The sequence below is a fragment of the Mesocricetus auratus genome, unplaced genomic scaffold (assembly GCF_017639785.1).
Source record: "Mesocricetus auratus isolate SY011 unplaced genomic scaffold, BCM_Maur_2.0 Super-Scaffold_100044, whole genome shotgun sequence".
NCBI lineage: Eukaryota > Metazoa > Chordata > Mammalia > Rodentia > Cricetidae > Mesocricetus > Mesocricetus auratus.
This window is the reverse complement of record NW_024429221.1, coordinates 182,571-209,931: the sequence shown is the minus strand read 5'-3', so window position 1 is coordinate 209,931 and position 27,361 is coordinate 182,571. Positions and strand designations below refer to the sequence as shown.

Genomic DNA, 27,361 nt, shown 5'->3' with positions numbered 1-27,361 from the left:
AGAAACATATATTCACAGCATGCAGAAAGAAGGACATTCCCCATCATGTATCTCTGTCTCAGGCAGAAGCTTCTGGGGCATTGCTGACTTCTGCTTTTTCTTCTGGGAGCCCACCTGGCCCCACAAGGTGCTGCAGTGAGTTTCCCAGGGAGCATGGGAACCGAATGAGGTTCCACTTCCTCTGAATACCCAGCAGCTAGTACAGTCACTGGATCGTGGCGGGCATTTAGGAAACTTGCTGGCTGCTTCTTCAGTGGGAAACAAAATGGCGGATGATGCTGTGCAGCAGGAGGCCCCAGAGGATGAGGTGGCCTAGGATTGGGAGGCCAGCGACTGCCTTAGGGGCTATGGTCTTGGTCAAGGCCATGGGGCTCCTGGAGGTAAAGTTGAAGAAAGGAGTGGGTCCCCATCACCAAGCCCCTAGAGATCTGCTTGTTCCCCCTGCCCACCAAGGAATCTGAGATTATTGACTTTTTCCTAGGCACATCCCTAAAGGATGAGATTCTAAAGATCCTGACAGGGCAGAAACAGCAGACAAGGTTCAAAGTTTTTGACGCTATTGAGGACTAAAATGGTCATGTTGATCTTGGTGTTAAATGGTCCAAGTAGCCACTGCCATCCAAGGGCCCATCATCTTGGTCAAGCTTTCCATTGTGCTGGTGTAGATAGGCTATTGGGGGAACAGGATTGGCAACACTGTTCCGTGCAAGGTGACGTCTGATGATGGCTGGTACTGATGATTGCTACACGTCAGCCAGGGGCTACACTTCTACCCTGGGCAACCTCGCCAAGTCCTCCTTTGAGGCCAACTCCAAGACCTACAGCTGCCTGATCCCTGACCTCTGGAAAGAGACTGTGTTCACCAAGTCTCCATATCAATCCACTGACCTTCTTTTGAAAGCCCTCACAGGAGTCTCTATTTCAGAGGACCCAGGCTCCAGCTGTAGCCACACATAAAGGGAGAGAGAGAGAGAGAGAGAGAGAGAGAGAGAGAGAGAGAGAGAGAGAGAGAGAGAGAGAGAGAGAGAGAGAGAGAGAGAGTTTCTGAGACTAAGATCCCAGATGCATTTCCCAGCATTCCTATGGTGGCTCACAATTGTCTATAACTCCAGTTCTAGGGGATTCAACAGCCTCTGATGGCCTCCACTGTCACCAGGCACACAAGTGGTTCACAGTCCACAGTCAGAAAAACACTCCCACACACATAAAATAATTAAGAAAGGAGGCCTTCTGAGAGGAAACGGGCTGGAGTGTTAAAGCCTACATGAGGTGTCTTAGAGAAAAGTTTTTGCCTCCCTTGCCCCTCTTTTCCTTTCTTCCTTCTTCCTCCCTGCATGGAATTTGCCTTAGTTCAAGTTGGGTGTGTGGGGGTGGAGTAAGTATGGGCTTGCTGGGAAGCTGAGTGGCTTGAGGGTGTGAGGTAGGTAGGGCAGCCTGTGAGGGAAAAGCAAGCTAAGGGGAGAGCAAAGGACTTCCTGGTGCAGAGGCTCAAGGTCGAGTGCAATGTGCAATAAGAGAGGAGACCTCAGGAAGAGGGGGAGTAGTCATGTGATCAGCAGTGGGGCGTGTGTGTGTGTGTGTGTGTGTGTGTGTGTGTGTGTGTGTGTGTGTGCTGGTTTTACTGGAAGCTATAGGGAGAGTGATTGGAGAGTGTGCAAAGCAGAGAGAGCAGAATGACGGACTCGTACTTTTTGGTAGGAGTCCACGCCATCTGCAAAGCAGAGTGGAAGGAGTTGGAGCGGCGGGGGCCTGGCGCATTTGGTGTGGTTGTAGCATGCAGTCGTCACAGGATGGGGGCAAGGGAGGCTCATACTTTCAAGCAGCTTGGGCTAGAACCCTAACCACAGAAGCACACAGCACCGCCCTTGTATTTCACCTCACCACTGTGTCTTGCTCAGGCCTCAGCTGGACAGGTGCTGTGCGGCTGGGAGGAGAGGCCTGAAGGAACTCAGGCCAAAGCTGCACCCTCTGTGAGCAGCATCAGCCGGAAAAGAGAGAGACTGAGGGTGACCGAGCAAAGACTGATGAGCATTCCTGGGCGTCCCTGCGTGCTGCTAAGACAGGCTTCCCCTGGGATAAACCGCCAGCAAATATTTGAATCAGCTCTAGGCCTTCCCACCCTGCTAATTTTTATTTTTTCAGAATCTTGGAGCAAGGACATTTGCAATTTTCGAAAGCAAATTCAAAATTGTAATTTTTATTGTTGAAAGGAGAGCATGTAAAACAACAACAACAACAATCACAAAGCAAAGCAAAACAAAAAAAAACCAAAAGAGTGTGAGCAAAGTCGAGTACGTAGATGAAATTATCTGTGCGGTGTGCAAACGTTGTTTATACCTGACAGCCACTCATAGACTGCGATGAAACTCAAAGGTACCATGAGGGTAGGGTAAGGTAGTGGAACAGAGGTATGTATGCTATGTGTATGTGTGTGTGTGTCTGTGTCTGTGTGTGTATGTGTGTGTCTGTGTCTGTGTTTGTGTGTCTCTGTGTGTATGTGTCTGTGTGTGTATGTGTGTGTGTGAATGTCTGTGTCTGTGTATGTGTGTGTGTGTCTGTGTGTGTATGTGTGTGTGTGAATGTCTGTGTCTGTGTATGTGTGTGTGTGTGTCTCTGTGTGTGTCTGTGTGTGTCTGTGTGTGTGTGTCTGTGTGTGTGTCTCTGTGTGTGTCTCTGTGTGTGTCTCTGTGTGTGTGTGTCTGTGTGTGTATCTGTGTGTCTGTGTGTGTTTCTGTGTGTGTCTGTGTGTGTGTGTCTGTGTGTGTGTGTCTGTGTCTGTGTGTGTGTCTCTGTGTGTGTGTGTCTCTGTGTGTGTGTATGTGTGTGTGTGTCTGTGTCTGTGTTTGTGTGTCTCTGTGTGTGTCTGTGTCTGTGTGTGTCTCTGTGTGTGTGTCTCTGTGTGTTTCTGTGTGTGTTTCTGTGTGTGTCTGTGTGTGTGTGTCTGTGTCTGTGTTGGGTGTGCACGTGCGTGTGTAGTGTTCGAGAAGGAGCTGTCCACTTCAACTCTCACTGACCTGAGACTCCAATTAGGCGAGCCTGACCTTCTAGCCCCAAGGACCCACCTTTCTCCACCTCCCCAGCGTGAAATTGTAAGTCTGTGTCACCATCACTGTGCCCTGCTTTTTGACTCGTGTTCTGTGCATCAAACTCAAATAGACTCTCGTGCTTGTATCTGATTGAGACCCCGAGTTTGCCTGACAATCACTGTGACCACTAACCTGCCTCCCCAGCCTGCTTCTCCTTTTCATCCTTCCTGACCACTCCAATACACCAGTCTCTGCTCAGAAATGTGATCAAAAGTCCCAAGTTTTCAGCAAATTTTTATTTGTTTTGTTTGAGTTTTCTATTTGAGATTGGTCTTGCTTTGTAGCCCAGGTTGGTCTTAAATTCTTAATTCTCCTGACCCCTTCTCTCTAGTGCTGGGATTATAAGCCAGAGACACCCTGTTTGACTCATCAGCCTAATTTACAATATTCTTTCCAAACATCGGGTTACAATATAGTCCGTTAGTAGCTCCGAGAAAACAAAGTCAGTGCCTAGTTGTCACTTTTTAAGTTTAATTAATTAATTAATTAATTTTGAGACAGGGTCTCAAGCCCACCTTACCTTTGGACTCCTGGTCCCCCTGCTCTTACTCCCCTTCATGCACACCACCACAGCTAGTTTATTCAGTACCAGGAATGGGACCCAGGGCTTCCATATACGAGGCAAGCGCTCCACCCACAAACCCTCGCCGGTTCCCTCTGCTCTGGAGACCATCAGCCTTCTCAAGTTCTTCCCACAAGCCTTTCCCTTCCCCTTTCAGCTTGGGCTGCTTCCCTCCTGCTGCAGGTCAGATGCCACCCTTTCCTAAAGTCCTGAAGGAGTCATCGTGTGGGTTTTCAGCGATCCCTCGAACAGCGAACAGCACGCCTTTGAATAAGTAGCAAGCTGTTCTCACCTTTGGGCTGTACTCACCACACAGAGGCCCTGCTCTTGTTTGCAATCGCTATCCTAATTCCAGGTGGAGGTATGCGGGGGCGTACCAGCAGTGGGAGGAATAAAGGGTGTTGGCGGTCTCTTTGCCTTCTGAGTTTCAGTTTGATGTCTAACCCAAGCACCAAGGAAACAACAGCAGGGCTGTGCTGCTAGCCTAGGAACCTCCTTTAATGGGGATTTATGTGTTTATTTGCATTTATTTATTTATTTGGTGCAGGGTCTGTTGAACTTTGAATTCCGGATCCTCTTGCCTCTACCACCACGACTGCCTTTAACTGCGTTTCTTTTCTTTTCATGTTTTGTTTGTTTGTTTGTTTTCCGGACAGGCTGTCTTTGTGTAACAGTATTGGTTGTCCTGAAACTAGCTCTGTAGACCAGGCTGACGTCGAACTCAGAGATCCTCCGGCCTCTGGTATCCGAGTACTGGGATTAAACGCGTTTCCACCACCGCCCGGGGTCTGATGCGGAAGGGCAGGCACAGGATCCGGGGAGCATTGCTGTGCGGACATCTCCCGCCCCTGTGCATCCCGGAGGGCCCTGGTGCGAGCAAGCCGTAGCTTCTCAGCCCCAGCCCCGGGGATTGTCGCTTGGACTAGGCCAGACCAGCGCGGAGGGGTGGGTCTGGCACTCCGCAGGCAGCAACGCGGTGGCAGGTGACCAGTCTCCAAGCGCCGGTGAAGCAGCAGAAAGCCGGGCCGAGCCCTGCAGCCATCTTCGGGGCGGAGGCGGAGAAGGGGCGCGGCCTTGGCCCGGAGCCGCCCCGCCGGAGCAGCACAGCGCGGACTTCCCTGCTCCTGCGGCGCCTGGCCGCGCAGAGGCCGCCATGGGCTGTGCGCGCTGGCTCGCGCTGGGCGGCCTCCTGGCCCTGGTGGGGCTGCTGCAGGCCCGGCTGCTGCTCCCGCACCAAGAGGGCTTCGGTGAGTGTGATCGCTTCTTCTACGCGGGGACCCCGCCCGCCCGGCTGGCGACCGAGGCGCACGTGAGGATCTGTCAGCGCTTCGCGGGCACCGAGCGCTTTGCCACCCTGTACAGCCCCGGCCACCGCATCCCCGTGTTCTCCGCCTTTCGTGCTGCTCGCCCCGCTCTCCTTAGTGCGGAGCAGCGCGGGCTTCTGGAGCCGCAGGTAAGCAGGGCTCAGCCAGGGCGGGCGAGTGGGTGGGTGTGGGAGATGGGACCGTGGGACCGGACGGGATGGGACGGATATCCACCCCACCCCCTCCAATTGCAGCCTGCCTTGCCCCGGTGGGAGCCGCCACTTAAAGCTGCCAGGGTGGGAGGTCCCCTGGGGAGATAGATGCCCCCCCCCTCCTCGTGGGTGCAGACGTCTGCAGTGTCTGGTTGGTTTCCTGGGTAGTAGAGGACCTGGACTGGGAGATAGTACTTGGAGACCGCAAGATCCTCGGGAAGGAAAAGCTTCCCAGGCCCGCGCTCGTCCCCTCTGTAACATTCATTGGGGTGATGGTCAAGTTCACCCCATTTTACAGGATCAGGAGCTTGCAGACCACCCAGTTCGTAAGATGAGCTGGTCTTGAGGCTGGAAAGTCACTGCCCTTTCTGCTGGGGGAAAGCTGAGAGAGCGGGAAGACTTGGAGAAGGTCGGTGGGGTAGTACCCACGGAGGAAGGACAAACCAGTTTTTCCTGACTCTTGTATCTATAGATTATCAGACCACTGGCAATCACACCACCTTTCACAGTGCTGGGTCTGTCTGGTGGTGGCGATCAAACACTCAGGCCTCTATGGGTCCTGCAGAACCTGCTGACTGGCTCTCGTGGGCCAGATCTCCTACAACACCTGTCCTGCCTCCTTTTGACCTCTCCCCAGCCTTTCCTCTCTGCATGTCCACAGCCTTTGGTTCCTGATGGCCACCATCACGAAAGTTCAGGCTTTCAGGTGGCTCCGCCTGAATGTGTGGGCTGTTTCTCTATCACATTTCCAGATACCAGATCTTGGCCAGCCAGGTTTCAGGCACTGATATTACCTTCTTGCATCGTTCCTTCCAGAAGCTTGTTAATCTCAGGACTTGTGAGGCCAGGCAAATGAAGAGTTACTCTCGAGTGAACGTAGGGAAGACACTTGCCGGTCTAAAATTATTTTCCCCCAGTGTACCCCTAGAACCCGAAGTTCTTTATGTTCCCTGGGTCTGGGAAGAGAGCAGCAACCTAGTCCATTCTCACCAAGGAGCTCATTAGCATCTGGAGGGACAAACACACACCGGGGGAGTCAAGAGAATTCTTAATGCACTCGGTGAGCACCTGCTGGCTGGCTGTGTGCATCCAAGTCCTGCTTCCTCTAGACTAGCTGTTGGCCCATGAGGACTACAGGATGATAATAACATAGGATGCTTGGGGGGTGGTTAAGTGAGTTACTTTATGTTCAGTTCTCAGCTGCTCTTGTGCTGTTCACACAAAAAAACATGATTTAACCAAGGTAAGCAGAGTCTTCTTAGACTTAATCCGTTGGTAAGGTGATAGGGGAAAGCTTTAAGGTCTGGCTGGCATTTGCGCTGAGTCTGGAAGGATTAGGTACCGCTCAAGAAGAAGATGAAAAGGACGAGGGAGGAAGATGGAATTTCAGCCTGTCATTGTGTGGGATGGGTGTGGCAGATTCCTGAGTCAATCCTTGGGAATGGTTGAGGTAGGTAAGCTAATACTGTATTGTAAGCCGTGGAACCTAAGGACTCAGAATAAAGGGAGTCATGGGAGGGGGGAGCAGGGGAAGGAGTCACCAGGGGAGACATAGGCAGAGCCATGGACCTGCTAGAAAGGAAGTCATAGAGAACACGGTTTGACAGCGAGGCTGCAGAGACCCTGGGTCTCGGGAGTAATGGCGGTGGGGCTGTGCAGAGATGGAGGCGTAGAGATGAGGGAATAGTCCCAAATGGCAGCTGGAGCTGTGAGATGCCCTGGCTTCTGGAAGGTACTGGATGATTGGACTGTGGCTCAGTGGGTACAGTGTTTGCCTGGCATGCACTTGGCTGTATGTTTTATCCCCAATGCTGCAGAAAATGGGGCTCATGCATAGAGTTCCAGCATTTAGATCACAAGTTCAAGGTCATCCTCAGGCTGCATAGTGAGTTCCAGGCCAGCCTGGGCTACATGAGAATGTCTTAGATCAAGCAAGCAAGCAAGCTCATTCTCCTCCCTCAAAGCTGTTGGAGAGTGGCCAAGGCTGAGAGCTTGAGAGCTGAGGCCACTTTCCCCTGCCGGGGAAGGTGGGGGGGGGCCGGGAGACATAAGCGCAGGTGTCTCTGCTGCAGCATGCTGGCCCTGCCTCTGTCCAAGACCTGCTTCTCAGGCAATGTCCCACTGCAAGTCCTGCTCAGGGCTCAGCGTGTGCTTCTAGCTGCTTCCAAGAAGTTTCTGTTGCCAAGTCCTTCTGTGCCCATATCACCTTATGAGGTCAGCATGAGCGAGATGTCCAGGAGGCAGGAGGCAGGCAATTCAGCTCTGGCCTATGACAATGAGTCAGGCGGGGTGGCACCAGTCCAGCCGGGCAGCAGGGCAGCTCTCTGGCAGCCTGCAATTGCCCTGAAGAAGGAAGGCCTCTGAGAATGGAAGATGCAAAAACGCAGTCGCTGGTGCTACAAACCTTTGAGGTGTTTGCTGTACTTAGCACCTTGGGGGCAAAGTTCAGGCAGCAGGCTGGGCACCTCCGTTTACAAGGCCCTTTGGGTGTTGGGTCTCAGTTCCCGGCCAGGTTCTACGCCTTCTGTCACCACATCCCACAGGAATGTTGCCAGGCCTGCGTTACCCGTGGTCGCCTGGGATGCCTTTCTCACATAGCTCCAGCTCTAGCCTTCCACCTTTGCTGGGATGTCTTCTCCCAAAGTCCTCTCCACCTGAACAGACCCTCCTCCTGAATCAGGACCTCATCCCTGTGCTCTCCTCTACCAATCTCTGTCTTCTCATTCTCCACGGGGTCTTGCTTGTAGCCTAGGCTGTCCTCAAGTTCACTATCCCCTGGCCTCCACCTCTCTTGTATGGGAATTACAGGCTTTGGCCACCATGACTGATTTTTTTTTCTTTTCCTCCTCCCCCTTCTAAGACATGGTTTCTTTGTGCAGCTATGGCTGTCCTGGAACTGACTTTGTGCAAACCAGGCTGGTCTCAAACTCAGGGATCCTCCTGTCTCTGCCTCCTGAATCTTGAAAATAAAGGCATGTACCAGCATGCCAGTTTTGATTTCTCATTCATTTTTGTACCTAACTGTGGTGTTTTGTAATTGTCTGTCCCTATTGTCTGTCTGTCTCTCCTGCTTGAGCCCTCGGATTCTGGCTGAGGATGCAGGACATAGGTTACTCATTCTTGCAAACACAGAGCTTAGCACATAGAAAGAATTTCATTAATGATGGATCATATAGCTATGAGCTGGAGGATCACCTGGGGGCGGTGGTGAGTGGCTCTGTGTGAATGCTTTTGGTGGGGTGCCTCCCTGGTCAGAAGCTTGTCCTTGTTGCTGGCAAGCAGCCCCTGCTGTCAGCACATTTACAGGTAGAGCCCAGAGCCTTCCTCTAGCCTCCCTTCCAGCACTAGCTCGGGGCCTTGGGGCTTTAGGGCCTTGGTTTCTATCTGTGCTCATAGGCCCCAGGGTCCCCAGCCCTGCATCCTGGTGATAGAAAGCTTTGAGGGACAGAAATGACAATGTACCGGGAAGCAGAGAAAGCCCTGTGGCCTACCGGAGAGAGGCTCACCTTTGAACCTAATGTGGTCAGATGGTGACAGGCAGAGAGGGACATACCTTCCCGTGACTGTCCTGTCTTTGGACATTTCACCCAAAACTCCAGAACCCCAGAGCAGTGTTGGACTTAAGGAACGGGGTCTGCCAAAAATCCTCAGTGGCAAATGGAATATTTTTGTATGTGATATCAATGATTTCCAAAGTATACTCATGCCCAAATCAAGCTTGAAAGACCTTATTTTATAAACATGAACATCAAAGGAGGATGGCCTTACAACCGGTGATGGCAGTGTATATTCATTTGATGTTAAAAAAGTACATTAAAATAGGTTCATCACTGTCTCTTCATTGTTGACACAAGGAAATTGGTTCAGAGAGGTTAACTGGTGTGTGAGGTCACACGGCTTGGATCTCAAAACAGGACCAATTGTGTCTCTTTCATGTGAGAATCTGAATTTCTACTCCTTCTCTTTCCCACAGTGACAGACAAGTGAGAACACGCATGCAGATGCAGAAACACTGTTTGAGCTCCAGGGGCTCTGCAGTGATGGGGTGTTTCCAGATGGCCTTAGAAGGCGGTCTTTCATATTTCAGTACATACACATGAAGTTGTCCTACTTAGAACCTTGAGTTCTCAGTCTTGAGTTTCTGACAGCTGCTTCCTGCCTACACATCCAGAAGCAGTTGGCCACACTGTTTGATTTATTGTAATCTCAGCCCCCTCTTCATTGCATCAGAGAGAGAAATGTGTAGACGCCACCGCACACTGAGGTCTCTGTATACAGGGTGCAGCAGACAGGACAGTTCTGGGTTTTGTTTCTTGATAAAGGGCTTAGTTCAGATTCCTGGCCTGCCATGCACAAGCTGTGTGACCTTGTGTCTGCCACCTGTTTGTTTATCAGAAGCAATCGTGACATCCATTGTAAAGTGGGATTGTGACAATAATGTGACAATAAGCATACCAGTATAGTAAGCATGCAGTGTAGCACTGGGACTGTAGAAACAGGTAGTTAGTATTAATGTGTATACTTTGTCACAATCTAAAGGGTGCTGGGTAGTCACAAATGCACACACATTGGGCTAGGCAGGTGCCCTTTGCACAACCACACAGATCCTTCTACTGGGAATATTTTCAAGCACTCTACATCCTCATTTATGTCAGTGCTCAGCGTGTGAATAGGGAGAATCTGAAGGAGTGAAAAATTGGATGGATGCATGCATAGATAGATGCATAGATACCCATAGATAGATGGGTGGATGGGTGCATTGATAGGTGGGTGCATGATGGACGGATGGGTATGTGCATGGATAGACCGGTGGATGGGTGCATTGATAGGTGGGTGCATGATGGACGGATGGGTGTGTGCATGGATAGACGGGTGGATGGGTGCATTGCTGGGTGGCCGCATGATGGACGGATGGGTGTGTGCATGGATAGACGGGTGGATGGGTGCATTGCTGGGTGGGTGCATGATGGACGGATGGGTGTGTGCATGGATAGACGGGTGGATGGGTGCATTGATGGGTGGGCGCATGATGGATGAATGCATGCATGGATAGCTGATGGATGCACCGTGGATAGATGCGTGCATACATGGATGGAATAAATTGATAGAAAACCAGCAACAGCAGGCAGGTGTCAGAGGTACCTCCACCCTTTCCGGTGCTGAGCAGCCAATAAGTGTTGTGTCACAAGCAGTGGTCAAGGATATTTGAGGGCCTGGGTGATGCTGGAGGTGCAGAACTTGGGGAAGGCTATCATGTCAATCACCTGCAGCTTCCTCAGAGTGCAGGAGCCCTGTCCTTCCCTGGCCCTTTCATCATCTTTGGATCAAGCATTCCCATTAGTCTCCAGGACATCTTGGGATCACGCTAAGGGCTTGCCCTCCACCAGGAACACATCCACCTGGTGGTAACTCTCCGTACTAGATCCCTTACTTCTGGCAAAGGTCTTGACCATCAAGCATTTTTCTTTTTTCAGTCATGTAATAACTCTAGGCCTGGTGACCCATGCTTTATAGTTTAAAAAGCTCATGTTCAAAGCTGCTAATTACTTATCCAAGGTCACTTAGCTGGTATATCACAGTGCCCAGGCTGCCCGAGCCCTCTTTGGTGCTGAGCAACCAAATCCTTTAGCTCCATTTCTTCTCTCATATCACTTTCTAGACAAGACTCCAGTTGGACTGACGTGGCGGCTCAGCATATAAGGGCACGGGCTGCCAAGCGTGAGGGACTGAGCTTGATCTGTGGTACCCAATGGTGGAAGGAGAAAACTGATTCCACAGACGGCAACTCTGACCTCAGGGCAGCGAATCTCTTGATCCCGTGTCTGTTTGTTCATAGGAAGGAAAGAAATGGCTGAGCATGGTGGTGCTTGCCCATAATCCTAGCTGTCAGGAGGTGGAGGCAGGAGCATCAACCTTGTACAAGGTCATCCTGAGCTACATAGTAAGCTGTGACTAGCCTGGGCTACATGAGAAATAGAACAAAACAAAGTAGGAATGGGAACGAGAAACTGAGTTTTACACTGAACCATGTGAGGAAGGCCCATTCAGCAATCCCTTTTGTTTTTATTGACTACCGGACAATAAAACTCCCCCCAAAGGGGTCATTCTGAAGGCATTATTTAAAAATATAAATCAAGTATTATGTTTCAGTTGACTTATACTTTAGTTTCAGATTGTCCTGAGCTGTGATCGCCCTTCTGTTAGCAGAGACACACAGCACTTTCCCCAAACCTGGTGCTCTTTACTCCAGAATTCATTGAGCGTCTGCTGTGTTATTGCTGAGATTCCATCAGTGAACCAAACAGACAACACTGCCTGCTGTCTTAGGGCCCGGTATCTGACAGAGGAAACAGATGACAAGCAAAATGAATACATGAAAAAAAATATTGCATGCCAGTGGTTTTAAGAGGTGAGGAAAAAAATAAATTAATACACGATATCAAGAAAAGGTGAGGTTTGAAAGAGTTTTCTTGCAATGATGTCATTGAGAAACGAACTTTTGGGTATAAACCTGAAGGGAGGGAAGAAGCCCTTTGGCCAGTTATCTAGGGCAAGAACATTCCAGGCCAAAGGCCCACCAGTATGTGCAGTCTTTGTTTGAGGAAGAAACGAAAGGCCAGCGTGGCTGTGGGAAGCATAGCAGAGAATGAATCTTAGAAGAGGGCGGGGTGCTGGGTCATGCACATTTAATAGAATGGTCTTGGTGCTGTCATGAGAACAGGCGTGTGGGTCAACAGCAGAAATGGAGACTACATTGGTGTGTGTAATCCAGCCAGAGGCCGTGATGGCTAGGTCAGTGTCTGGAGGGCTTGCGACATGACTGTGTGTCATGTATCCTGAAGGAAGGCCTGAGGATCTTGGGGTAAGAGTGGAGCTCTTACCCCAAGACGGGTGGAGCTGTGGATGATGCAGGAGAATTCACGTGAGTTAGGGGACAGTCTGGAAGAGCCCGTTTGGGAGGATGTCCGGCGTTGGTGGAAAGGGCGAGACTGCTGTGGTGGCTACTAGAGGTGGGGGGAAGGGAAGCTGCCCTCTCATGTGTGCAGTTTAGTGACTCTGAATGGATAATGGATATCTTCTAGAAGTCTCCACAGTGCGCACCTACATTTGGTGATGCTGCTCATTACACCAAAAGAGTTGTTTCAGCCTTTCATGTCTGCCGCTGTAGCACAATGTTCTAAAGCCATAAGTGACAAAGAGCTTATTTGGCTTATAATTCCGGGTCACGATCTATAATTACAGGGAAGCCAAGGTGTCAAGAGCTTGAAGAAGCTGGTCACCTGGCACACAGTAAAGAGCAGAGAGTGGTGAATTAACGCACGCGTGCTGGTGATCAGCTTGCATCCTCTGCTCTTACATAAGCTGAGACTCCCTGCTAGGGATGGTACCAACCACAGTGGGTGTCTTCCTATCTTAACATAACCAAGATAATCTTCCACAGGCAATCTTCAGAGGCACATCTCCCAAGACATTCTATATTTTGTATGTCAGGCCCTGCTACTCCACACACACACACACACACACACACACACACACACACACACACACACACACGAGCGCGCGTGTGCAGGCAGAGTCATGCAATCCAGCAAAACCACACTGACATAAAGAAGCCTTGGAAGATGTTAGATATGCCTGCCACCTTTGCATGCTGGCTCCAGGGTGTTCACATGCACCCAAATTCCTCAAAATTGCACACATTACATGTGTTTGCTTCTTGATATGTTGGTCATACCACAAAAATCCCACTGTCTCTCTATCTCTCTGTCTCTCTTTCGCCTCGTGTGTGCGTGTGCATGTGTGTGTGTGTGTATGTGTGTGTGTATGTGTGTGTGTGTTTGGTGCTTGGTTTTGAACATTTCAGATATGAGACACCTTCAAGGTTTCAGTGGAGATTGCTGTGTCGTCTCTCTATCCCTGCAGGAAGCCTAGCTTTTCAGGGAAGTAAAGCCACAGGATCCTGGCACATCCTGAAATTTACTAAGTCAGTAATGGAGTTAGGCCACCTCAGGGACTGGGAGAGTTTGTACAGGACAGAGCTAACTTACAGTATGGGAGGAATGGAAAGGAGATCAAGTCACACACACATATAAGACAGGCAAAGCTCGAACGGGCAGTTCAGCTTGAGAAGAGTGGCCAAAGGCACCACCAGGCTGCTCGACTCAGCAGAGGACGTGGTTGGCTTTTATGTGATGAGGTGGGGAAGGCTGAAACTTGGTGACTGCTCCTCAGTCAAGCGCATGTCCTTCAGTGATGTTTCCTTCTTCTGCCTAAACATTCTGGCTTTGTGCTCGGTGGGCTCTGACTTCATCTGGGAACTGAGAGTCTCTCTTGCTGCTGGTGTCATCCTTTTCGGTAAGGCCTTGGTCCTGTGCTTTGGTCTAGGCTTTATATTAAGGTTGGGTGCTTAAGCAGGGGAGAAGGCACAAGGAAGAGGAGAGGAGACACTCACCTGCCAAGGGCCAACGGAACAAGTTAGCCATGCCTATTGTCTTGGGCAAAACAGTTTCAAGTTCTCAACATGTCTCCATGACTCAGAGGCTAAGACGGCACAGGATGCAGACACAGCATGAAGCAGAGATGCCAAACCTTTGGTCCGTTTTCAGTTATCCATCAGATGCCTTCAGGTTCACAGCCAGTTGTGTAGTAAAGCAGGCTTCTGGTTCCTGTTAAGTAGCCCAGGCAACTGCCATAACACATCCCCGACCGAAACAGCTTAAAGCAGAAGTTCCTTTTGCTTCATGGTTTCAGGAGATTTTAGTCCACTGTCATGGGAAAGGCATTGTGGAGGGCTCTATCACTTGTGGTTGGGGCATCAGGTTAAAGACACGTATTCCCACAGTCAGTGACCGAGAAGCCCAGAGTAGCTGTGTCTAGGCGCAGAGCTGGAACCTTCAAAGGCCCTAGTGAGCTGCTTTTACCAGCAAGACCCACATCCTAAGTGTCCAGAGCCTTGGAAAATAATGCTCTCCACTGGGGGGAAGCGTTCATTACATGAGCCTGTGGGGATATTTCCAGTGCAAACCAAAGTTTGTGATTAGTCTTTTTGCTGTCAATTATCAACTAAGACCACACAAGGAAAGTGGAGTCACTGGGCTTTTAGGAACCCACTTCCTCTTGTCTTTGTTATTTAGGGGGCTGAGGTTTAACTTAGCCAGAAAGGGTTTCTGGTCAGTAAATACTCTGGCTTTGTGCCTTAATCTGAGGTTTTATGATGAAGATGTCAAGTGTATGCTTGAGAGGGCATTGAGGGCTCCAGGAACCCTGTTTGACATTATCTTAACATTCATAATAAAGGAAAGGAATAGATCCGAATGCAATTGCTGACTGAATGAACCAGTATGCAATACCGAACAGGAACCTCTGAGGAAATGGTCTCTGTTTCATTTCTGTTTCTCTGATAAAAAGCAATTTAGGGGAGAAAGAGATTAATTTCAGCCCACAATCCCAGGTCACAGTTCATCATTGTGTAGAAATTGAGGCAGAAACTCAGACAGCTAGTCATTGCACACCCATGACCAGGAGCAGAATGAATGCATTTATGCTTGCTTGACTGCATGCCCTCAGCTCTGTTTCTCTACTTTTACACAGTTCAGACACCCCTGCCTAGGGAATGATGCCACCCACAATGAGCTGGGCCTTTCCACATTAATTAACTTAATTAAGACAATGTTCCACAGACATCCGCAGTTCAGCCCCATCGATACTCTCTCCAGGTGATTCTAGATTGTCACCTAAAGCTCACCATTGCAGTCACTATGTGTGTTCTTGAAAGACCGAGTCTTGTGTCAAGGCAAGAGCAAGCATGGGAAAAGGAAGCTGAGTTTGTGAGCCATCAACATGCTTTGTACCCATCTTTGGGTATCGCTGTTGGATCTGCTGCCATGGAAACCTCCTCGCATTGGGCAGACCCATTTCAATGTTGAGAACATTTTGAGACAGCTGGTGGCCTTTCTTTCTGCACCTGAGTTGTAGCAACTTTACTCTGTGTCCTTTATCATGTTGGTCCTGAGGTTCACGCTCCTAGCCTCTGAAAGCTGCAACTCAACTTCCTGATGGCTAAGGTTAGCCTGTCCTCCCTGGCCTCACTGTGGCCCTTCTGTGCACTGTCCTGAAGTTAGAGAAATTCTCAGAACGTTCACCCCCTTTCTTCAGGGTGCCGCATTTCTCTTTGGTAAACACATGGCTTCTTATCACAAGGCACAGAGGTGTTTTGCCTGTCCCGGCTCTCCTCCCTCCTTATCTGGGCTCACACACCTTGCTGTGCCTTCAGGGTTAGAGCTAGGGCTTCATTCTGGTTATTATTTCAGTGTCCATCACTTATCCCATCACAAAACTTTAGTCCATGAACTGAACCCCTGGAACCCAGTTGCAGAGAGGGAGGAGTGATGGGCAAAGGGGTTATGACTTGGTGGGTGAAACCCACAGAATCAGTTAACTTGAGCAAAGGGGAGCTCATAGACCCCAGACTGAGCTTAGAGGCCAGCATGGGACTGATCCAGACCCCCTGAAAGTGGGTGTCAGTGAGGAGGCCTCAGCATCCTTTGGGATCTCAGGCAATAAATCAGCCTTTAGCCCTGTCATCCAGATGGACTTTGGAAGCCCATTCCACATAGAGGGTTGCTGTCTCCGCCTGGACACATGGGGGAGGGCCTAGGCCCTGCCCCAGATCATATAACAGACTTTTGAGATCCTCCAACAAGGGTCTTACCCTCCTTGGAGAGTGGAGTGGGGGTTGGGGAAGGGGTTGGGGGAGGGTTGAAAGGGGGTAGGAGAGGAGGGGAGGAAGAGGGAACTAGGATTGACATGTGAAGTAAACTTGTTTCTAATTTAAATTAAATTAAATAAATAAATAAAAACTTTAGTACACACTGCAACCTTTGTATATTGCTTTTGGCTTTCTGAAATACCACCAACTAGCCTAACTCCTCATAGGTCTTATTTAGGGTTTCTAATGTGATAAAACATCATGACCAAGGCAGCTTGTAAAAGGAGTTTTAATTTGGCTTATGCTTCCAGAAGGCTAGAGTCCATGATAGGGGAGTGAAGGCTTGTTGAAAGGGGGCTGGGGCAGCAGCTGAGAGCTCAGATCTTGATCCATAAGCAGGAGACAGAGAGAGAGCACATTGGGAATGTTGTGAGTATTTTGAAACTTCAAACTCGCAAGTGACACAGTTCCTCCAACAAGATCACAACTCCTAATCCTTCCCAAACAGTTCTACCAACTGAGAACAAGCATTGAAACATAAGTGCCTATGGGGACCATTCTCACTCAAACTACCACATAAAAATAATGTCACTCCCACACCTGTATTTGCCGGCGTGTTATAACCACACAGCTGTTTCTGTGACTGAGAACCACATGACTCAACTCCAAGTCCCATTGAGGCAGGGCTGTGGTTGCTCCTCATTGGACCTCATTGCCTAAAACTGGGGTAGCAGCCTCTTCCCATGATGGGCCAAATGATAAATAGCTTAGGTGGTGTGGATCAGATGTCTCTGCTGCAATTATCCAACTATTTTTATTTTAACAAGACAGTCACAGGTGATACAGGAAAACCCTACTTATGAACATGTGTAGGCTGGGATTGACTCATGGGGTTTATGTTGCCAGCCCCTGGTCTAGCACAATGCCAGTACTCAGTGTATTTGTGAATAGCCAATGTCAATAAATGTCAGCAAATGCTGAGCACTTAGCACGTGTGGATTGAGTAGTGGTAGTGGTGTTTGAAAGCTGTACCACGCCGATTCCTGCATGGCCCAACAGCCATAGATAGACCTGAGAATGAATTCAGGAAGACTTTTCCTGTGGTGGCCACTATAATTGTTCTTCCTACTGTTCAGATTTTCTTTTAATGTATACAAAAGTAACATACAATCATGATCAAATTTTATTTTGAGATTTTCAAAGTATATAAAAATGGATCCCATTTCCCAATGATAGCCACTTTTCATAGATTGTGCATATGTAGATATGTGTATGTAATAGTCCAGAAATTTTCATCACACCTAAAGATGCACGTACCATTTCATACTCTTCATTTTAGTAACCAAGGTTCTATGATGCCTCAACAAACATTGCCTCTCAAACAGCCTTCACCCCAAGGGAGAGAGTGTGTGGACCCATCCAGTGGGTGAGTTCGTAGAGGAGCAGTCTTAACTTAAAGATAGAAGAGCCGAGGGCTTCAAATGCAGTCTACTATCCTGTCTTTTGGGAAGTGTAATATATAACTCACAGATGACTAGAAGTAGCTCCACCCTCTTTCCCTTTCCGATGCTCCTGCAAAGAGAATTATTGTCCTCCGTCTCACAGAAGAACAGACAGTCACCATTGCTCAGAGTCACTCAGCCTGCAAGGTGGATAGATGCCCGTGTTTCTTCCTTGTTTGTGTTCCTAGCCTATGGCCTTTTCCTTCATTTCATGGGGCAGAGGGGGTCAGAGGGGGTGGGGGAGCCAGAGCCTCATATGGGTTAGGCAGAGCTCCGTACATGTTAGGCAAGGTCTCGTTGGCGTTGGTTCAGCATTACAGTAATAATCTATGGAATGCCTTCTGTGGAAACTTTCCCACTTTTTACATGTGAGTCACTCATGATGGAGTTGACAGTGGCATCCCTCAGGTGTAGCTTCATGGCCATGAAGCTTATTGACCAGGCTTCTTGCTGTTGTCCCAGAGACGCCCCTTTGGTGTCCCAGCTGCAGGGACTAAAACAACTTGCCTCTGCACTTTTCCCAGTTTGAATCCTGGCATCTGTAAGCTTCCGCTGTCCACAGGGCCCCTACTCTTCATCTGTACTGGGCTCCTGGGTTTTTACAATAACAGGATCCCTGATATTTAGCCTCACTCACTGATGCAAGAGTTGTAGACTTTTCCACTTTTTAGTCAGATGTGGGTGTGACATGAGAACTCTCTAGAAGATTCACAGATCATCTGATTTCCAGAAGTTTCCTGACCCTGGTTCCTTTGAGACTTGAGTATTTTGTCTCTCTCCCCCGGTGTCTGTGAATCTTCTAGTGATCACAATCCTTAGAGTGTTGTTTTCATCCTCATATGTATCCCCTCCCATTAAAAATATATGTGTGTTAGCCAGGCGGTGGTGGTACCCACCTTTAATCCCAGCACTCAGGAGGCAGGGACAGGAGGTGGATTTCTGTGAGTTCCAGGCCACCCTGGTCTACAGAGGGAATTCCAGGACAGACTCCAAAGTAACACAGAAAAACCTGTCTTGAAAAAGCTGTCCCCGCTTCCGTGTGTGTGTGTGTGTGTGTGTGTGTGTGTGTGTGTGTGTGTGTGTGTGTGTAGTAGGCATGTACCTGACATGGTGTGCTTGTCACAACATGCATATGGCAGTCAGAGGAACTTTAGAGTGTCAGTTCTCTTCTACAGTGATCCCATGGATAGAACACAGGAATCTGCATTTTAACAAGGACTGATATGTTTGTAATATAAAATAATGGCTTAAGGAGACATCACTAGTTTCCTGTGGAGGCTGTGGAGGTGGAGCTTAATTCCACCAGAGACAATACATGTAAATTTGATGGAGAATTGCCTTATGGAATTATACTAGAATCAGCTAGGCAGCTTTAAAGACATCCAAATGAGGGTTCCTCTTATCATCCATCACCCTGTTTAGCAGGCTTGGGCAAGGCTTGAGGAATTTTCTTCCCCCATCTGGTATTTTGATGTACAGTCAGCCCCACGATTTCATTGTCTGAATTCAGAAGGTGGAAAAGTTAGCGGACATTCTGAATTCAATACCACATGTGAATGTCAAAAGCAGTCTCTCTGGGAAAGCAAGCAGTGTCTAGTGAAAAGAGACTGTCGTGGGGAAGGAAACTCAAGACAGCTGGGCTTGCAACCTGACAGGACTCTGCAAGCTGGAGAGGCCGTGGAAGAATCGGGCTCTCTTAGGTTCCCAGGAGGTTGAATGGGACCTCAGTGAGAGCAGGGCAGCCAAGAGCAGTCCCCAGAGAGCTGGCTCACCCTGGTGCCAGCCTCCCGCTGGGGCTTCCTTTTCAATGCTTACTGCCAGCTTGGAACTGGTGTGTTCTATTTTAATTTCTCCTTTTACTTTGACTTCTTCTTTAAGAAAAAGTCCGAAGTGGAAGGGGCTGTTTTCCCCCACCCAGTTGAGTCGGCTGATGAGAAGATGGTCTGTGCCCCCTGTGTGTCACGCAGCATTTGTTTCTGGGTGTGCCCAGCCAGGCTCGGTGTTGGGCAGAGCAGGAAGGTGCGTGTGTGGCCTGGGAGCCCAGAGGAAGGTGATTCACCAGGAGGAAGGCCAGCAGGCCGTCCTCGGTGCCAGAGAGCCACCACTCAGTGCAGGAAATGGAGACCTCTCCATTTCTAGATCTAAAAAAAGCAGAAGAGAGCACATTAGCATCCTTTTAATTCCTCCACAGCTGCCTCTGTTCTCAAGGGGACAAGAAGTTGTAGATGCCTAGTAGGGAGTTAGGCTTATTTCTTTCTGGGTGGGTCAGTATTTTCTTCTTTTCTGAAAGCTGGAAGGCGCCCTGTCTGCCTCTCTCTTCCAGTGTCCTAAAACTGCCGTGTGGCTCCCTGGATCTCTGCTCTTGTTGTAAGGCAGCTCCTTATTGTCTGTGGTGAGAGGTTTTGAAGGACAGTTAATTCCAGTGTGTGGTCACAGGGGACCTGTCTGCTCTAGGCGGCTCTTGTAAGATCATCTTATTGGTCTGGCTCAAAGTTCTTACCCTTCCTGGTAAAGAGGGACTTCTCCCACCCCAGGGGGGATGGGCAGTGTGTGTGTGTGTGTGTGTGTGTGTGTGTGTGCATGTGTATGCATTTGTGTAGGCATGTGTGCATGCACCCTCACTCTGCAGAAGCAAGTTCAGAACATACATCATTCAGCCTGTTTATTATTTATGTCTTGTGAAACAGTAAAACAAATCCATAGGAAGGCTCTGCCTGCAGTTAAACTGATGCCCACTGGGTCATATCCCAACTGACTGACTCATCCCTGTGAGTGCTTATCTAGTTGTGACTTAAAATTCTCCAGAGGAAGGAAACTCCACCCTGGCCGAGGCAACCTTTGCCAAGTTTAATAACCACTTTCATGACTCTTCATGAAGTTCGTGAGGCAGCATTAAAGAGAGGACAGTCTGTTCTCTCTCCATCATCTTTTGCACATTGTGATGAAGCCTGGAAGTCTCCTAAGGACAGGCTGTTGTTTCAGGTGTGGAGTGGAGAGAGTTTGGCACTGGCCTGGACCTTTCAGTTTGGATGGACAGACAGATGGATGAATGCACTTTCAGTGCAGCAACTAGTGTCAATGTAAAAACCACAGCGCTCCCTCTCCCTCTCCCTCTCTCTCTCTCTCTCTCTCTCTCTCTCTCTCTCTCTCTCTCTCTCTCTCTCTCTCTCTCTCTCTCTCTCTCTCTCTCTCTCTGTATGGTTTTTCAAGACAGGGCTTCTCTATGTAGCTCTGGCTGTCCTGGAACTCACTCTGTAGACCTGACTGGCTTTGAATTAGGTGATCTGCTTGCCCCTGCCTCCCGAGCACTGGAACTAAAGGCATGCTCCATGCCCGGCTCACAAGTTCTCATCTTAAAGGGAATAAGAGATAGTTTATTCTGAAACCATTCTGAATGACCGTGGCCCAAGAACACAGATTTAGGTTACTCAAAATTCCATGTTCCAATGTGGAAGCAATCTCGCGGAGTTTTTATGGTTTCACAGAATAAAAAGAGTCATAAATCAAGGCAAGTTTAAAATAATTGCTGGGTCCATCAGAGAAGTGGTACATTGAGATGAAGAAGCGTTTCTACAGATCCAAGATGCTATCTGATGATATTTTGACTCTTTGATTGGTGGAAGCTAGTGTTCCGATATTATAATAGCTTCTAGGAGGCTTTTATTTATTATCACGAGATGTTAATTCAGACAGAGTGGGACAAGGAATGGTTGTTCCAGAAGGCTCTAACACCAGCTCAATATGAAGCAATTGGCCTCTGAACCTAAAAAAAAAAGAATTCCAAGTTTTTTCACAGTATAGAAATTCCAATTTGTTCATCAGTCTCTGCAGACTCAGAATCTCTTTCCAGGAGGTTGTTTGTTTGTTTTTTGTTCATAACCAGACAGGGCTTCTTTCCATCCGCAGTAAATGAATGCTAAAACTGCCCAGCCCCGTATTGTGTGCGCCTGGTCTCTGCCACCATGTATGTGGTGGCCCATCCTCTTCGGGCCGCCTGAGCCTCGTGCTGCCTTTCTTCCCCGGGGCATGACCTGCGAGGCTGAAGAACCGAGTTCTCCCTGTGCTCCGTCCTGAATGCTGTGGTGCCCATGCTGACTGCGGCATCCTTAGGAAGCATCCACATAGGGCCCTGGTCCGCCTCATCTCTGAGAGCTTTCCCTCAGCCTGGGCTGGCACCTCCCCTGGGTGCTCCTGATACCCACCCTCTTCATTCCTTTTGTTCCCTCAGTGCCTTGTGGTCTCCTGTACAGACAGACTCTTCATTAGAGAGTAGACTAAACCACCCGTCTATAAAAAATGCCAGGCCCAACGCCCGGGAACCAACTCTCAGCTCCCATCTCTTACTTCCTTCTTGGCTTTCAAATACCCTGGTGTACATGTGTGTGCATGTACCTGTGTGGATGGGGCACAGGAATGTGCACATGTGTATGTGTACATGTGTGTAATGCGAATGCGTGCATATGCAGGCGTCTGTACTGTCCATGCTCTTTGAAGATGATCCTAGTGACGCCTTAAAAGCTGTCACCTTCCCTCCCGGCCCTCTGCACGGCCTCCTGTTCATCTGGAGACAGCCTGTCACCCTCTTCTTACTTTAAGGGCTGCGCTCATTTCTTTGGCTCCTGGTACAGTCCCGTGACTGGTTTGGGAAGGCTTAGCTGGGCTACCTGGCTCCTCACAGGCAAGACCTTAGTACGTGCTTCGTGTCTGAGCCCTGCAAAGGTAGCCTGGGCCTACCTGAGCATGAGCAGAGGGAATCAGGGGTGGAGCGGCGGGAGAGCTCCCAGTGGAAGCCCCACAGCTCCGCCCTGTGCTCCTAAGGCTCATCCTATCCATGGGCAGCTCCCCTTTCCCTTACCCCCTCAGTGACCCCCTTGTGCTAACTCTGCCTGACTCTGGCCCTCGAGCTGGCGGCCTACTGGTCCCTTAGTGTCTAGGCTATATAAACTCAGTGTTCCTTGCTCTCTGGTTGTTACGGCTCAGTCCTGAGAAAAGACCCAGGTGGCTCTAGTCTCCTAATCCCCCTCATCCTGGGTCAGTCCACCGTTGCCTGCCCCTTCAGGAAACCCTTGTCCTGTAGTCTGTTGACACCTTCCTGCCTTTACTTACGGACTCCCCACACTGAAGCCACTGGCTTGTGTCCGGAATCTTCCTCCCACTGCCCTCATTCCTGAGCCCTCAGGACTGGTCTCCAGTCACTGCGGCCTTGTCCGGATCCTCCCACCTCCACACTGTGGCTCACGTCCGGGCCGAGGCCCCCCTCCTTTGCTGTGGACTTGACACTAGGTGCCTGGGTCTCCTTACAGCTCCCTCTCTGCCTTCCAAGTGAATTAGCCCTTCCTGTCTTCGTAGAGATGGCGCTGTGGCTCTCAGAACTTCCTTCCTTGTCTGAAAGGATTTTTCGCCGCTCCTGGCATGCCATTGGGAGTGCGAGAACTGGGTAAACTGGGCTTGGTCCTTGGCGTGTCCACATTCCGACTGAATGACTTTGTACCTGCCCATCTCTGGCTCTCGGGTTTTCTCACCGTGCCTGCCTCATCAGGGTGCTGACGAGGGGATGGCGGCCTTCGTGTTCCCCAGGTTCTTCTGATTCCCATATCCTCCTTCTAATTGAGCTTTGATTTTTTTTCCTCCTCAGCTCCTCAGAGTTCAGTTCCCAGGCTGCTTGTCTCTGCCCTGGAGTCTCTGTAAGGAGAGTGTGCTAAGCCGCTGTTGACCTTTGGTTTTACTGATCTGTAGTGGTCGTGGGGTGTGTCCCTCAAGTCTCACTTTATATTTTGTCTCTGCTAAAAAAAAATCTCCCTGCATTCATGCCTTTCCATCTCGATCGCTCTTTTCCTATCCCCTCATATCTAGCATCTGTTACAAACTGTTCTGTTTTCTCTGGACTCTCTTAATATCGCAAGCATCTGCATCTCCTCTCCGTAAATAGATCTGACCTCCCTGCTGAACTCGCTGTTTGGAGGCTTAGAAAGTAAGTAGAGAGTGGGAATTTAGGCTGTGGGGCGGGACTTCCCAAGGCCACACCCTAATCCAGCACACCCCACCTGTGTGACCCTGGACAGTCTACTTTCTCACCAACACCTCAGATCTTTAAAGTAACACACGGCTGTGAGTTCTGATGAGGGACTTCACAATTTACTCTATGTAAAACTCTTAGAATACCATAGTACACTCAAGGTCAGTAAACCGTGGCTATCATTATTATTTCCAGTTGCAATATCCCTTCTACAGTGACTCACACACAATACAGCCCTAATAAATATTATTTAACAGACAAATGTCACCCTTCTCATAATCCTTTTTGATTATCTACCCTTTGTTTTTTTTCCATGTATATCATCACAAAATTGGCATACTATTTAATTTTGAAATAAACAAAAGATATTGGAAGGGGTAAACTAAACTCAAGGGCTTCACACTAATAATTTAAAAATAAAGGGACCAGACTCTCACTCAGCCCCCTGCTTTAATAACCATGACAGGCTACAGAAAAGACACGTAGGTCTCTGACACAAGGAAACTCTAGATCCTCTGGCCTCCCGGAGTCTAGGACCAAAACTGAACACAAAGAAACTCCACCCCTTGCCTCCCAGATGCTTGGTTCCTGGGAACTGTTTGGCCACAAAAGAAACTCCAGGGGGGACCAAAACCTCCCCTGTAGTCTCTAGGATATAGTTCTGAAAACTATTGATATCTATGCACAACAGGCCACCTGCAAGTAACAAGACAAAGTCATAGAAACCACAGAATGTTCCCTCTCAGCACTGACCAATGAAAATAATTGGTATACAGGTATTTCATGCCAAAATATGACTTTGAGAAATTCTCTTGATTGTTCCCAAATGTCAACCAATCAGAAACCAACCCGTACTGATGTAATCCTGTAACTTTTGTCTTTAAAACCTGGCAGTAAACAGGGAACTTCACTCCCTCTGGAGGCTGCTGGGACAGCTAGCCTGGTGGGGTCCCTGTCATGGGTGGAAGAACAACCATTAAACCTTGCTTTTGCAGTTTAGTGGGTCTGTCTTCCTGGTGGTCTCTGGGGACTTCACAACTTGGGCACAACAAGTTAAATAGCTTTTACTATCTGTTAAGAAAACACATAAGTTTCTTGAGAGTAATTTTCTTTTTCTCTTTATACTAAATTTGAAAAGGAATTTATTATAAGGTTATGAGGCAGGAGACTAGTAAAATGGGGACAGTGTCTTTTAAGCCTACTTAACATGTGGCTCTTAGGGGAAAACATTCCATTAAATACAGCCACTGCATCACATTACATCAGCGGTCCAGAGGGATAAGGCCAGTTGGGAGGCAGATCGCTAGAGATGTTATGTTCCCTCTCTATAGAGATGCCCCGGGAACCAGAGTAAACCTGGGCTGAGCCAGGGGTGGGCGTAACCTGGAGACTAGACTTCCCTGTAACTGCTTCTTATGTCACAGGTATATCTTTGTCTTCAGGGATCTGGGCTGTCACTAAACTGTGCAGTGAGCAGGTCATTAAACTGTGTCTGTAAAGTGTGGAAAATACACCTGCCCTTTAGGCGGCAGCAGGTCAGAGAATATATTAACAATACTCGAATCTGTCTTAACCATTTTTAATTTTGAATAATAGATAATGCAAAAGAATTAGCAGAAAAGCAGAATCAAGTGTTTAAAAACTTCCCAGCGTGACTTGGGAAAGGTCGGGGAATTCCCATAGCCCTTCTGTTGGTGATAGTGTCTGTCCTCCTTAGCCTCCGTCATCTGGGAGAAGAAGCATTCGCTGAGGAACTGCCTGGGTAGGTTGGCCTAGGAATGTCTGTGGGGGCTGTCTTGATTATTAGTTGGCACAGGAGGCCCAGCCCACGGTCCTTGGACTGTGGAGGAATTCCAGCTGCGAGGGCAGACCTGGAGCTAGCAGCAACCTTCCTCCCTGGTTTCTGCCTCAGGTTCCTGCCTTAAATTCCTGCTCTGACTCCCCTCAGCCACCGGCTGAGACTTGGCAGTATTCAATGAACTAAGCCCTTCTTTACCCTAAAGTCGCTTTAGGCCAGAGTGTTTGTGACAGCAACAGAAAGCAAATCAGAACTGGTGGGGCTCCTCCCGTGAAGCTCTCAGCCCCCCCAGTGTGGGTGCTCAGACATACTCCCCTTCAGACCTCTGAGGAGCCAGTCTGGAGGACAGATTTAGGCAGATACACTTCTCAGTCCTTTGTAAGACAGGGTCTCTCTGATTAGCCCTGGCTATCCTGGAATTCCATCTGTAGACCAGACTGGCCTTGAACTCACAGAGATCCGCCTGCCTCTGCCTCCTGGGATTAAGTGCTGGGATTAAAGGTGTGTGCCACCACACCCAGCTCAGATTCGTTTGGGAATGATGAAAGTCAGCAAAATAGGAAGAGAGCCGGCCGTTCAGGCTTGAGCACTTGAGGGATTCTCCCACTGCAACCACATATAAATGCTGGGTAACATGTGTAATAAAAAAAAAAATTAGCCGGGCCGTGGTGGTGCACGCCTTTAATCCCAGCACTCGGGAGGCAGAGGCAGGCGGATCTCTGTGAGTTCGAGGCTGGGCTGGACCGACAGCCTCCGAAACAATACAGAGAAACCCTGTCTCGTAAAAACCAAAAAAAAAAAAAAAATAAATTCAGCTGGGCGTTGGTGGTGCACGCCTTTAATCCCAGCACTTGGGAGGCAGAGGCAGGCGGATCTCTGGCGAGTTCCAGGACAGGCTCCAAAGCAATACAGAGAAACCCTGTCTCAAAAAACAAAAACAAAAAAAATTTAAATTCAAATTTAAGCAAAACAAAATGAAGTTCTTGGTTATCAGAAATGTGTAGGAGGCATAGGAAGCCATTGGTACCATTAGGACTGGGCTTTAACATGCCTGGGGACAGGAGAGATAGGCCACCTACATGCTTGTGACATGGGAGCAGATGGGGCTCCCTGGGAACAGCTGGGAGCTAAGAAAGGGCCGAGGTCCTGGTAAGTCCAACAAGACTGTCTGGGTGCAGGTGAGGCTGGGAGGGGACTCCCCCAGGAGGGCGGAGCTGGCCCCTGCAGGAGGGACCAGAGAGGAGCTGCCCCTGCAGAGGGAGAGACCAGAGCTTCCCCCCTTCCTTCTCAGCAACAGCTTTGGTTTTCCCTTCTCTGTGAGAAACCGTGAATTGAGGAAATCATTCCACAGCTAGTCCAGGGTCATTGACATCTGTAGGGTCCTGGCAAAGGCAACTAGTGTGGATTCCACTGCTCACCACAAAAGCCACTGGGCCCTTAGGCCCACTCACCAGCGGATGCTACAGAGCACTGGGGTAAACCCGCCACCTGAAAGCTGATTTGCACAGCAGGGGCTGCAGGAACAGCTCAGTGTCCAGCGCTTATCCTGTAAGCTCTAGGACCTAAATTCCACCCCCAGCACACACGTAAAAATAAGTAAATAAACAGACCGGAATACTCAACCGAAACAGAACGACTCTGAGGGAACTTAAAAACAAGTGTGTTGAAGACAGCTGAAAAGGCATTGGGGGTAGGCTTGAAACAAATTCTAGGGAAAAAAAAGCGAGATGAAATGAAAACTTGAAGCTAGATATAGCTGAAAGAGAGCCACTGGATTGGACACACTAGCTCGGCACCAGATGGAGGGGAGGGGGTGGGCGGACTTAAAATGTGGGAAAGCAGGAAGGAAGGCTGAATGGGCTCCAGCTGATGTTTAGCTGGGATCTCCGTGAAGGTCTCCACACTGGAAAAAGATCTTTGCCTCCTGTCCCTCCCCCCCCCCCCCATCAGTTTAATACTGGATGAGATAAACCTTCGGAGATGTCTCTAGCCTTTTCTGTTTTAATTTTGGCTAATAGCATCCACACTAATTTGAGTATACTAGTGTATTGTTCTGAGGTCTCTGTCAGACAAACCAAGCTCACAGCGGTGAGCACTTGGGCCCTTACAGGCGTGAAGAGCAGGCTCTCTTCCACCTGGTCTACAGCAGACAGGGCAGAGTGGGACAGCCCTC

At 49.2% G+C, this 27,361-nt stretch overlaps 1 protein-coding gene across 1 annotated transcript in view; it reads left to right on the top strand.

Annotated features, from left to right (window-relative positions):
• The first annotated feature begins 4,686 nt into the window (after positions 1-4,686).
• Positions 4,687-27,361, top strand: part of Endod1 (endonuclease domain containing 1) — a 32,247-nt gene continuing 9,572 nt past the window's right edge. Inside the window, exon 1 of the mRNA XM_005084024.4 lies at positions 4,687-5,101. Coding sequence (XP_005084081.1) covers positions 4,802-5,101 — 300 coding nt within the window. The 5' untranslated portion in view covers positions 4,687-4,801. The remainder of the gene's footprint in view (positions 5,102-27,361) is intronic.